General features: G+C 32.5%; 1 protein-coding gene across 3 annotated transcripts in view; it reads left to right on the top strand.

The window, feature by feature from the left end:
- The window catches only part of USH2A (usherin), a 763,828-nt gene that overhangs the window by 53,188 nt on the left and 696,990 nt on the right, over positions 1-13,650 (top strand). For all 3 annotated transcript variants that reach the window (XM_032289234.1, XM_032289233.1, XM_032289235.1), the window contains one exon: positions 3,621-3,753. In XM_032289234.1, coding sequence (XP_032145125.1) covers positions 3,621-3,753 — 133 coding nt within the window. The remainder of the gene's footprint in view (positions 1-3,620; positions 3,754-13,650) is intronic.

The following is a 13,650-nucleotide window of genomic DNA, read 5'->3' as shown; positions in this document are numbered from 1 at the left end:
CTTGGAAAAAATAACACCTCTTAACTGCATTAAGATTCAGTATTTAAGTTAGAAACAACCATCATCATTTATAGTGATTCAAACACAATCTAGTATATTAAAATTTATTCTGTTATATATATGAGCTCCTTTAGAGAAAGGATCATGACTTACTCTTGTTGGTGTAGCTCATAGGGCCACTGTGGGTACCGAATTGATGCTTTATGAATACAATTTAAATTAGAAGGACATAGGCAATGGGAATACCATTTGTCCAGTAAGAAATTCAGCACATGTACTCTTGTCTGTTTTCCAGACTGAGTCAGCAGTTTCTTTCAGTTTTGCTGGTTAGCAGGAGTAGAACGGCAGCAAAGATCTGGCATTTCAGTGGAACCAGTGATTGCGGAAAATTAGTCTAGGTGGACTTGATTCTATTTTCCCCTTGGTGGCTACTGAGGTATTATGTAACTTTCTGGACTTTTGAATTATACTTTTCACTAATCAACTATGAGAATGGGAGGATAGTGTCAATAATTCTACTTAAAATCTAGTATACTTTTGTTCTCAAAGGGATGAGTACAATCTATCACAAGGACACAAATGTGACCAAAAAGTGGTTAAAGTATGAAATTTGAAGAGAATGAGGATTTGCGCATGACCTTCTCTATGTCTTCTTTACAAAGTGTTTTCAGATCTCTTCTGAGGGAGTTTAAAGACTTTTCTACAACTGCTACTGGTTTTGTCCATTCATTCATTCAGGACACACCAATAAACATGCACAAGCTCCTCTAATCCTCACAGGGCTAGAGAATGAGATAGGTATGTAGTTTATTTTAGCAGAAGGCTTTCTTTTCACAAATCAGAAATTTCATTGTATGTATTCCCTTAAATAACTGGCAAGGGGACCATCAGAATGAGCTATTGCAAAAATCCACCTCAGTCTTTACAGCTTCAGGGTGATGGGGCCCCAGATCAGAATTGTAAAATAGTTTAGAGAGTCTTGGAACATAAAACATGGTACAGAAAACCAAAGAAGATTTAATCTTATGTATGGAAAGGTTGTTGGTAAGGGAGGGGGCAATGGAAGAGAGTGGCTTGGGATCATCATTAATCATTCTTTAAGTACGTACAAAGTGAAAATATCCTTCTGAAATTCACTGCAAGTGACACTGAATTCTTCTACTAAGCAAATATGTGATGAGTTGATAAAAAAGAAGGTCCTGAACTCTTGATAACAGATATAATACAGTGAATACAGAAAATCAAAAACATTCTTTCTGACTCAAAATAAAGGTGCACTTAAACTTGTAAAAGACAACATTTTTATTTGAATGATATGACAGAACTGTCACAGGAGTGTTACCTGCTATAAAGAAAGCCTAAGAATTATTACCTTTATTAGACCAGTGACACTGAGCTTTAGCCATACATTTCTAACTTCTGTCCCTCTACAGAGACAATTTTCTTTTCTTAAATAAACTGTCATGCTAGTGTTAATATATTGTTGGCTCTCTCATGCTCTGAGAATACTGCTGATATAAAACATGTATATGTTAGATTGGTAATAGTATCTTTAGTGTAGCTGACTAGAACAAATGTGTTTCCCTCATGGCTGTGCTAATGTGATAAAGGAAAATTGGCTGTTCATCAGCTTTTGGCTGGGTAAAGACAGTAGAGATGGAACCACATTCTTTTTTATGCATTAATACCACCGAGAACTTTTCACTAGTTATATTTCATGTGCCTGCATGTTGTGCAAAGATGTTGTAAAACATGAGATAATGCTACAAATAACAAAGTAGAAAAGCCTGTATCTTTTATAATGATAACAGTCAAACACCAAATGACAGTAACAGGCTGTAAAAAATGGGATGCAAAAAGAAATGCAGCCCTACTATCCAGCAAAGCAGAACATATCCAGGCCCGTGAGAACTTGGCATATGATTTTAGGTATATTAAAGCTTTGTTTTAAAATTAAATCAAATGCAACACTAGATCAATGGATTTAAGAAACAACATGGTTTAAACGAAGGTAGGTTGGTCAGAATGGAGAAAACCCACATTGGGTAATGTTTTGAAAAATCAGTATTACCAGGTAATCATAATAATAACTTCCTGGTTTTTCGTTTTGTTTTGTTTTTTGGGGGGGACATTGAAAAAGATTTTTAAAACAAGTTCACGATGACTTTAAGATGTTTGAGAATAAATTTTATCTTCATCAATTATTACAAGTCTTTTTTTTTTAATATAAAAGCATTAAAAGTGTAACCAGTTTCATGCTCACAGAAAAATTGAGTGGGAAGTACAGAGATCTCCCAAACATGCTATACCCCCACATACGCACAGCTTTCCTGTCTATTAAAGCCCTGCACCAGAGTGGTGGTATATTTCTTACAATTGTCAGACCTACATTGATGAATCATTATCACTCAAAGTCCATAGTAGAATAACATGTTGAACAGTTTGATGTCATTTTAATTAAAATGTTAGCATCCAACCTTTTCATTCTATGACCTTAAATCTCGCTCTGTCCTCCCCTCTCTCAACCCCTCCCCCCCCAGCGTTTTATTTGCCATTTCAGCTCCTTCACTAATTAGAGTACCAATGATTCTTTTTGCATTTAAGCTAAAAGCACTTGAACAAAAGGACTATTTGCAAAGATAAAGTTGATATGAGAACAGCTGATTAGTTTATTTAGAAGTACATGCAATTAAAAGTTTTGTGCAGGTATTATCTATGGGTATTCTGCATAAAAGTTTGATTGAATTGGCTATTCTGGGCTCCTGTCACATAAACAAAAATTCCGTAGCTTTTTATCATGTAATCCAAGAGTTATCAAACTACAACCTGTGGGTCAAATCAGCTGGCCATCTGTTTTTATAAATAAGGTTTTATTTGGACACAGCCATGCTCATTTGTTTACATATTATCTGTGGATGCTTTTGCATTATGGCATCAGAGTTGAGCAGAGCTGGGCAGCAACCATTTGGCCCACAGAACCAAATCATTTGACTTGAGGAGAAAAAATATTATCTGGCTATTTACAGAAAAAAAAATTGCTAATCCCTAATATATGCAGTTATTTGGCTAATTGCTTGATTGATTGGTCAGGAATATGATTGGCAAATTTTTGTTATCCTACATTGGGAAAGTATATCTGAAAATCACCAACTGATACCAATACCTACAACAGTAAATTTGAGAAATACTTGATCCTAGTAACTTGAATTATATCCACATGTAATACTTTGTTGGTATATCTAGTTTTAATTGTTTCTCCCCATTGTACTCATTTTGCTTTATTTCAGATATACCCATAACAAATTTAATTTGTATTTAAAGAAGCAACATATCCTCAAAAACCTTGCAGAAGCATGGCAATCAGAGCTGTTGCATGTATGGGACAAACTATTATGCATACTTGCGAACAACTGGGAAATATCATTGTAGCACAAAATGACACTATGTAGGTTTATATCTAGATAAACACATGGAGATATCATTGAGCTATTAAAATAATGTTTTCAGTCTTCCCAACTGAACAAAATAGAGAAGGAAAGTTAAGAAATACTGCTGAAATGTGGTTATTATAAAATAAAAGTTTATGCACTTAAAATAATAATGGTGGTAATTTGTTACAGGTGCATCAGACAAAAATCAGCTTCTTTATCAATGGCTTGGAGAAGGATCATACACCTTTCATTACAAGAACTCTAAGTGGTTCCATTACAGATTTTGCGTCTGGTACTGTGCAAATAGGACAAAGTTTAAATGGTAAGATTCTGACTTCGGAATGTTATTTATTTCATCCAATTACATTGTTCTTAAAAATGCATCAAAGAAATAATATTTTTAAATATCTATGTGTATTCATCTTCTAGGGCTGCTGAACAAATTACTACCAGCTGGGTGGTAGATTAATAAAAGTAAAATTTAATTTTTTACAGTTTGGAAGCTGGAGGTCAGAAATTAAGGGCTCAGCGGTGTGAGTTCCTTCTGGAGGCTCTGAGGGAGAATCCATTCCATGTTTCTCTTTGTGGTGGCCGCTGGCAATCCTTAGCATTGCTTTACTCGCAGCTTCCTAACCAGGCTTTGCCTCCTTCTCTGAATCTTTTCCCCTTTACCTCCGTTATAAGGACACTTGTCATAGAATTTAGGGCCCACTCACAACCAGGAGGATCTCACCCTGAGATCCTTAACTTAATCAAACATGCAAAGACCCTTTCTCCAAACTAAGGTCACAGTCACAGATTCCAAGAGGATGATATATCTTTTGGGGTCTTCTATTTGACTTACTACATTTGGGAAGCTTTCAAATTGAAATTTCTTTATTCTGATTAGTTTTTAAGTCATTTCAATGTGTAATAAACTATATTTCCTCTCTGTCTCTCTTTTTTGAAGGGTTTGCATTTTAATGTAGAGCATTTTTAAAGTAGGACTACAAAGTATTAGATGGGAATTGAGAAATAGTATTAACATGTAATTAACTGGACTAATATTTTCATTTCCCACATTAAAAATGGGCCATATCGTTTAAGAAAATATCATACACTATATACTATATAAAATCAGAAGTCGAAATAAGCAATTATCTTAAAATATCTAGTACAATGGCCTTTAAAATGCCTACATTTTAAAATAAAACATTATATTATTGTATAATATATGCTTATTATAAAAAAACTCTATATAATATGGAACTCTGTGAAATAGAAAGTGTTTTCCATATTTCTATCTTCAGAGATAGATACAGTTTAACTTTTTTATACTCCTCCAGATTTTTAGTACGTTTTTAGCTAGAGATATAGTTATAAATATATTTTTCCAAAAATAAAATTACAATACATATGCTTTCTCTGAGTCCTCTAAAAATAAATACTTCTCCTTCAAATGCTATAAACATTTCATGTCAATATACCTTCTCGTTTAGATGTATGTTCTCATTTAAAATGGCTGTCCTGTGTGCAATTATATAGGTGTCATCCATATTTCTTAAGCTCCTATAATGAACATTTAGGTTTTTTCTAATGTTTCAATATAATTAGCATTAGCAATATTTTATGTATAGAAAATATGTAGAAAACATTTTATATATATACATATATTTATCTGTCTATATCTACATTTCTAGTTATATATATCATCTAACAATCTATCAATCATATACAGACATATACATACATACATATATATTTGAGCAGTTACCTGATTGCACAGTTCCTTAATACCCTATACATTGGTGTCAACCTGCCTGAGTTCATACCCATTTCCTCACTTACTAGCTATATGTTCTGGCAAAATATTTTAATGTTGCTAAAGAGTAGTCACCCCAACTTTAAAATGATGATGATGATAATGATATCCCATAGGGCCAATGTAAAGATCAAATGAAGCAATGTCATATAAAATATTACTGTGTTTCAAGCCCCTGGCATGTAGTAGATACTCAATTTTCATTTGTTAAATGAATGAATAAGGGGCTAAGCACTATGCCTGTATATAAACTATATTTTCTCTCTTGGGCGTGGGGTTAGATTTTAATATACAGCATTGTTAAAGTAAGACTATACAGTACTAGATGAAAACTGAGAAATATTAACCTACAGTTAACTGGACTATGTGGTTTATATTTTCCCATGCTAAAAATTGGCCATATAGTTTAAGAAGGTAACGTATATACTATATATTGAGAAAAAAGTATATTCACTAAACTATATTAGTAAATAATACTATTACTAATGTTATTATAATTATTTCCCTAAAATAAATCCATAGAAGTTGAGTGGCTTGGTTGAAGCATATGGTCATTTTATATTTTAATACAGAGATTGCTCTAATGCATAACAGGCTACCTCCAGAAAGGTTGTGAAAATTTATAACCTCATTAAAATATATAGCCAAGTGCTTGTTTTCTTAAACACTAACTAACCTTACAAATTATCCATTTTTTTTCACCCTTGCCATTCTAAGTGAAAAATATTGTTGAATGCTGTCTTAGAATTATTTGGCCATTAATGAGTTTGAGTAGCTTTTCACATATGTCTTGATCATTTGCATTTTATTTGTGAATTCTTTATTCATACAATGTGTCCATATTTATACTCTGTAATTCCTTATTTATAAAAGCTCATTTATGTTTAGAATATTACATTGCATATGTTTTCTTCAGTTTTTAGGTGGCTTATGAACTTTGTGGTCTGGACATTTTAAAGTAATATTTTAAGATTTAATCAAAACAAAGCATGTATGCAAGTTAGTGCATAAATATTAAAGGTATAGCTTGATGAGTTTTTAATATTTATATCCACCTGTGTAATTCTCATTTAGAAAAAGTTGTAGAACATTTCCAAAATCTCAGGGTCCCCTAATGAACATCCACTCTAAAAACAGAATAGCGTCAATGTAGACTTCTATAACCATAAACTGACGTTGCCTATTCGTGAACTATCATACAAATAAAATCATGAAGTAGGTACTCTTTTGTGTTCTTTTTGCTTAGCACTATGCCAGTGAGACTTTTCCATAGTGTATGCAGCCTTAGTATATCTTTAGCTTTAGGAAATAACTTCTGAATAGTTTTCTAAGTGGATGTCCCAAGAAGCAGTCTTTGAGGATTCCAAGTGTTCTACATCCTTACCAACTCTTAGTAGTGCCAGGTGTTACCATTCTTTGCTATTCTGGTGGTTGGTTAGTGCATTTCCTGATCATTAGTAATGCTGAGATCTTTTCATGTGCTCATTTGCCAAGTGAATATGCTTTTTTGTGAAGCCTTTTGCCAATTTTTAATTGGACAGTTTGTATTTTTCTTAATAATTTATAGGAGGTCTTAAGTATTTTTAATATGAGTTCTTTGATGAATACAGGATAGCAAATATGGTCTTCTGGGCTAGGGCTTATAGTCACATTCTCTTGATGATATTTGTTGATAATCAGAGCTTCTTAATTTTAACAATTTTGTGTTCTGTTTAGACTATTTTTTGCAAACCCTGATATCATGAAGATATTATCCTACACTTTATTCAGGTAGCTTTATTATTTTACATTTCAAATTTTGGTCCATGTTCTATCTAGAATAGATTTTTGGAGATCATGTAAGGTAGGGGTCAAAATTTTTTTCCCACCTGAATGCATAATAAATGTAAAAAACATTGCCTCTTTAAACAAATCATTGTTTCTACCATTCTGCAGTGGTAACTTTGTCATCAGTTATCTGTATATGTGAATCAATTATCTGTATATGTGAAGATGGGTTTGTTTCTGAACTTTCTATTTTGCCCCAATGATCTGTCTGTCTGTCTAGACTTGGGTCAAAATATTTAATTACTGTATTAACTTTATTATTTAGTTTTAATTACTGTATTAATACACGTCTTGATATCTAGCAGTTCTTCAACTTTTTTTTCTTTTAAGATTGCCTTGGCTATTATATATGAATTTTAGAAACAGTTTTTCAATTTTCATAAAAAATTGTGCTGAGATTTAAATTACTAAGTCGTATTTGGGAGAATGGGCATCTAAACAATATCAAGTTACCAACACATAAATGTAATATATTCCTTAATTTCTCCCATCAATATTTTTAGTGTTCTGTATAGAGGTCTCACTCATATTTCTTAGATTTGTTCATATGTATTCATTGGTTTTCCTTTTTAATAGACTGTATTTTTTAGAACAATTTTAGAGTCACAGAAAACTTGAGTGGAAAGTATAGAGAGTTCCAGTATGATCTCTGCTCCTACACATGCACAGCCTCCTCCAGTGTCAATATCCCTCACCAGAGCAGCATATGGTATATTTGTTACCGTTGATGAACTTACATTGACATATCATTATCACCTACAGTCCATAGTTTGCACTAGAGTTCACTCTTGTTGTTGTACAATGACAAGTATCCACTACTCCAGTATCCTACAGAGAGTAGTTTCACTCCCTAAAAATCTTCCGTGTTCCTCATATTCATCCTTTTCTCTATCCTAAAAGTTGGCAATCACTGATACTTTCACTGTCTCTGTATTTTCACCTTTTACAGAATATCATATAATTGGAATAAAAATGTATCCTTTCCGATTGGCTTCTTTCCCTGAATAATATGCATGTAAGATTTCTCCACATCTTTTCATGGCTTGGTGGTTCATTTCTTCTTAGTACTAAATAATATTCCATGGTTAGATATAGCATAGTTGATTTGTTCATTCATCTACTGAAGGACATCTCGCTTCCTTCCAAGTTTTGGCAATTATGAGTAAAGTTGCTATAAACATCAGTGTGTAGGATTTTGTGTGAACATAAGTTTTCAACTTATAAATACCAAAGAGCACAATTACTGGATCATATGGTAAGATAAGTTTAGTTTTGTAAGAAACTGTAAAATTGTCTTCCAAAGTGACTATATCATTTTACATTCCCATTAGCAATGAAAGTTCCTGTTGCCCCACATCCTTACCAGCATTTGGTGGTGTCAGTGTTCTGGCTTTTTGGCCTGTTGGTTATTTTGCATGCAATTATATTTAGTATTGTTTTTGAACTTCGTTTTCTAATTTTGTTACTATTACATAAATATTGACCAATATTCAGTGACCTTGCCAAACTCATTATTAATTCTGATAGGCACACAATCCTATCATTTGCACATATCAGGAACTCACCTGTTTTCGAATGTTTGTAATAAATGTGTGAAATGAACATGGCATAAATAGCTCCTATCGATATTCATGACTAGTGCACTTATTAATTCTGAAATAACATAAAATTTTAGTTTTGTTTTTTTCCATGACCTGAGTTATTAGACCAATGTGTAGTTTTAAAAAGAAGGTATATATTTTTGATATTCAAAACACTGTGGTTAAATTGCCAAGCTCTAGATTAAATATAACCCAGGTCTGCTTCTTTGATCAAAATATTTACTCCCTTGAAGTCTGGTTTCTAATCTATTAAATGGTGTTTTAATATGCAATTCACAGGGTTTTTACAAGAATTATGTGGGATGATGTCTGTTGAGAACATATTGCTTATTGTATTATAAATGTGCAATAAGTGGTAACTATTTTTACATTCTTTGAACATCTATTTTCTTATTGTGAAACAATAAGATAGGGATAACACTATCTTTCCATATGATTGTTGTATCAATCAAAAGAGAAAATATGTAAAGACTCTATTACTTTAATTTGTGTATGCTCTTAGATAAGCTAAACATGTGAAGAAGCAATATTTTAAGGAACCTATATATTTAGAAACTTGGTTTGAGTAATTAGTATACTGAATAATTTTATAAAATACTCTGCATGCAGAATTTTTAAATAACACATTAAATCTTGTAAGCCTTATTTCAATATTTAATCCCCATTAATATTTCTAAAAGTGTTTTATTGCACCAAATGTTGCTCACAGTATTTGATAGTGCCATAAATTAGTCCACGATACACTGCAGGGTTAAAATGTCTTGCTTCTATTCTACTTCAGTATACTAAATGTTAAATTAATGCTTCAAAAGGACAGTGCAAACTGAAGATGATATTTATTTTTAAACTGTGTAGAAATAAATTTCACTACTGATTAGAAAGCATGTAACTAGAAACTGGTTTATTTCAAATATTAGTTTTTATTATAATTTTCTCCTTTACGTTCTGGGCATCTGAGAGCTACAGAAGGAAAAGGATATTTTAAATAATTTTTATCTTTATTCTATCAATTTATATGTACAGTTGTACCTACTGTATCTTTTCCCTAATTAGAGATGGCATATAGACTGGCTCATTACTTCTGCCTAATGAGCCAGGCTCCATGCCACCTCTCTAATCAGAAAAGAGATAGGTACAGAATGTTCCTATGGACTTATTATAAATCATTTTCTTTCTCTCACTTGCTCCTTTTTTTTTAATAAAAAAATTAAGTCACTCTCCTCCATACTTTTGTCTATATCCAAGATGGTTTCATTCAAAAGAGGTAATTGTGCAAGCAATTACTGGGCTGAATTAAAGGTGCTGTCATGCAGTGCCAAGCCGGCTGTCTCTGCTTTGGAACAGACACCACCTCAAACACAAGCACATCAAATGAAGGCCTATAGCAGATCAAGATGGATCTTTTCTGCCTTTCTCTGATTAGGTTTGACTTGGTTCTCTGTTTCTGCACCCAGAAAGTAACAACTTTCCACATGAGTGTTGGCTACTACAGAGCTTTTTCTTTGATTCTTATCTCTACCATAACACTCTAGAAAAATGTGTTGCCAGTGACACTTTCTGTTACTGCAGGACTTGTCTTTGCCTTCCCTGAAAAATTAATCAGTGGGCCAAATACATGCTTTTTACTGAACCCTTATCTATCTTATTAATGGTATAATCTGATTTGATCAGACTGATTTTTATATACGTATACAAATAGAAACACCTTAGACCATCCATATCAACTAAAGTGTGTTGGTTCCTTTTCAGAACATTTTCTTTCAGTTGTAGATTTATTTTAGTGCTTCCAGTTGGGCATATAACCTAGAGCACTTGTGTTAGCAGATATGTAGTTATGAGAAGTCACCAGTGTCATTGTGGTGATAAACTATACTAGCTCTCCAAATTTTGGATTTAAAATTACAGAACTATGTGAATCAAGACTTTTCAGAGCTATTTCTGAACTCATTTATCAACAAGATTCTGGTTGCTGATTAAAGGTGAGAATTTCTACATTATATATTCAAATGTGCATGGCACTTTCTTAAGAAGATCATTGGTCATTAAGGAATCAGTAAATATTTGTTAAGTATCTGTTAAAGTGAATATGCAGGGAAGAAAAGGATCATCCTCTAAAGCTGACACCTACTTGCCTTCCTTTCTGTATTTTCAATGTTGTGTGTCTTAACCCATGTGCTTGTACTTGATTCTAAATTTGGAATGCTACTTCTAATTTCTACCAGTTTCTAACCTCTGCTATATATACAAATTCCATTTTAGTACAGCTGAAACCATGCTCATTTTTTTTCAGAGATAAGTATTTTTGGAATTAGATAAAAAGAAAATAAACTTAAAAGTATTGAAATTCACTAAGAGAATGGAATGGAAGAAGAGTATAGGAATACAGTATACAGATACAGAGGAGTTTAAGTTAGTTTCAGAACATTGCGGACAAGATATCAAACAATATCAGACGAGTTATTTTATATACTTAGAAAGATGTTAATGTAGCTCTCACAACCATACTCAGTAAAAACTGCTGATGAATTAAAATTCGAATGCAAAATATGCTATCATAAGATAGTAAAGGAAAATGAAGGCAAGTGCTTCTATAATTCTAGCATATTATGGACTTTTATTATCACAATACCATGTCCAGAGACACTAAAGGAAAATATTGAAACATCTGACTAATAAACTGAGAATTTAAAATTCAAACAATGCTGATCATTTTGTACTTGATAGTTTGGTAAAAACTAAAAAAGAGATTATACCATTGTTGGAAAGATTTTGGGGTAACCTGGCAAACTATCAAAAGTAAAATGTGAAAGTTACTTAAGCCAAGATATCTACTTCTAGGGCATTATCTTGAGGATATAATTAGACGAAGGCTTAAATACATACTCAAAATGTTCATTGTAGAATTATTTAAAGTAACAACTGTAATCAGTTAAAAACCTTAAAAAGGAATTGATTTAATAAATTATAATTCATGCCTGCTCTAGAGTAGTATACACCATCAAGAGGAATGAAATATGTCCCTTTCTATGTACATGGCAATGAGTTCATGATGTGTTATTACATGAAACAAGATTGTATAGTACAACGTTCTATAAATTTAATGTATGTTATTATAAACATATATATACATATTATTTAAAGGTGTGGAAGGAAATATGCCAAAACATTCTTTAGTTTAATGTTAATCTCTATAAGTGGAATTGCAAATAATTGTCTTTTAAATTTCTATTTTTATTGATTGCAATTATTTTCAGTAAAATATTATTTTCAGTAAATTAAAAATATTTTCTAATTTTGGACAAAATAATATATGGAAGCATTTTCAGAATAGATTTGAAATTCTAGGAATGTAACAAGTTCAGCCAGAGGGGCCTAATTTGTATAGTATACAGAGCGGTCTTGAAAATGTTATTTAAACTCTATACTTGTCACATGGATTCAGGAAACAAGCATTCATTGAACATTTAACTCATTGTACATACAAGTTATTATTACTATAACAATTAGTGCCTGAAAAGCAAAGCATGAGATTTAGAATCAGACAGATTTGGGTTTGAATACTAGTTCTGCTTCTTAACAGCCAAGTGACTTTGGCAAAGAATTTAACTTCTCAATCCAGTTGCCTAATATGTTTTCTCATTTATAAAATGTGTTTCATATACATACTTTTCAGGGTGGTCAGAAAGCTTATAAATAATACATGTTTGATTCATGTTAGGTATTCAATACAATTTCACTGTCATAAATATTGCTAATTTAGGTATTGTTTGTGTTTATTGACTGTGATACTTAAGTGTTTAAAAATAATGCCAATGACCGTATTTAATTTTTTTGGCTGAAAATTAAAATTTACATAGTGGATATTTTAAAATACTGTGTTTTATCTATGTAAACCCCACAAAATAATTTCTCTCTCTCATTTTAAAGATCAGCCCTTTCTGGCATTCTTCACTGTTTGCTGTTTATCCTGAGTATCACCTGATGTTATTTCTTCTTAACCTGAAGAACCTCCTTTTTCTATGCTTGTAGGTCAGTCTGCTGAAGCAAATTCTCTCAGCTCTTGTAAAAATGTCTTTACTTTTGCAGGATATTTTTATTTGATATAGAATTCTACACTGATTACTGTTTCTTCTTTTAGAACTTTATAGATTTTGTTTCATTGTTTTCTTGCCTTCATTGTTTCTGGTGAGATATCAGCCACCATTTATATAAATGTTTTCTTGTATACTATATATTGTTTGTTTGTTTTTGAGACAGAGTCTTGCTCTGTTAACCCAGGCTGGAGTGCAGTGGTGCAATATTGGCTCACTGCAGCCTCTGCCTCCTGGGTTCAAGTGACTGTCATGCCTCAGCTTCCTGAGTAGCTGAGATTACAGGTGTTTGCCATCACGTCCGGCTAATTTTTATATTTTTAGTAGAGACGATGTTTCACCATGTTGGCCAGCCTGGTCTCAAACTCCTGAGCTCAGATGATCCACCCTCCACAGCCTCCCGAAGTGCTAGGATTACAAGTGTGAGACACCATGCCCGGCCTATATATTGTTTTCCACTTGATGCTGTTAAGATTTTCTTTTTATTTTTCATGTTACCAGTTTGACTATGATATGCCTAGGCATGATATATTTGTCCTGCTTGAGGTTTGCTCGGATTCTTGAACCTATAAATTAGTGTTTTCATTACATTTAGAAGTTCTTGATAGTTATATCTTCAAAATTTCCTCCCCCCCACATTTTTTTTTTTGCTTCATTTTCTTTCTTCTTTCTTCTATAATAAGACTCTAGTTAGATTTATGTTACAGAACTAGATAGTGCCCCATAGATATTGGGTACACATTTGTTTGTTCCTTTGTTTTCATTTTCCCCACTCTTTCTGTATTTGAGTTTGGATACATTCTATTTGACCTGATTTCATTGATCATTTTCTCTTTTGTGTCTAGGTTATTGCTAAGCCCAGCTAGAAAACTGTTGATTTCTACATTATACTTTTCATT

The sequence above is a fragment of the Sapajus apella genome, unplaced genomic scaffold (genome assembly GCF_009761245.1).
Source record: "Sapajus apella isolate SASKATOON/1434 unplaced genomic scaffold, GSC_monkey_1.0 scaffold22, whole genome shotgun sequence".
Lineage (NCBI taxonomy): Eukaryota > Metazoa > Chordata > Mammalia > Primates > Cebidae > Sapajus > Sapajus apella.
Note: the sequence above shows the minus strand (reverse complement) of the source record. Positions and strands in the feature narration are given on the sequence as shown.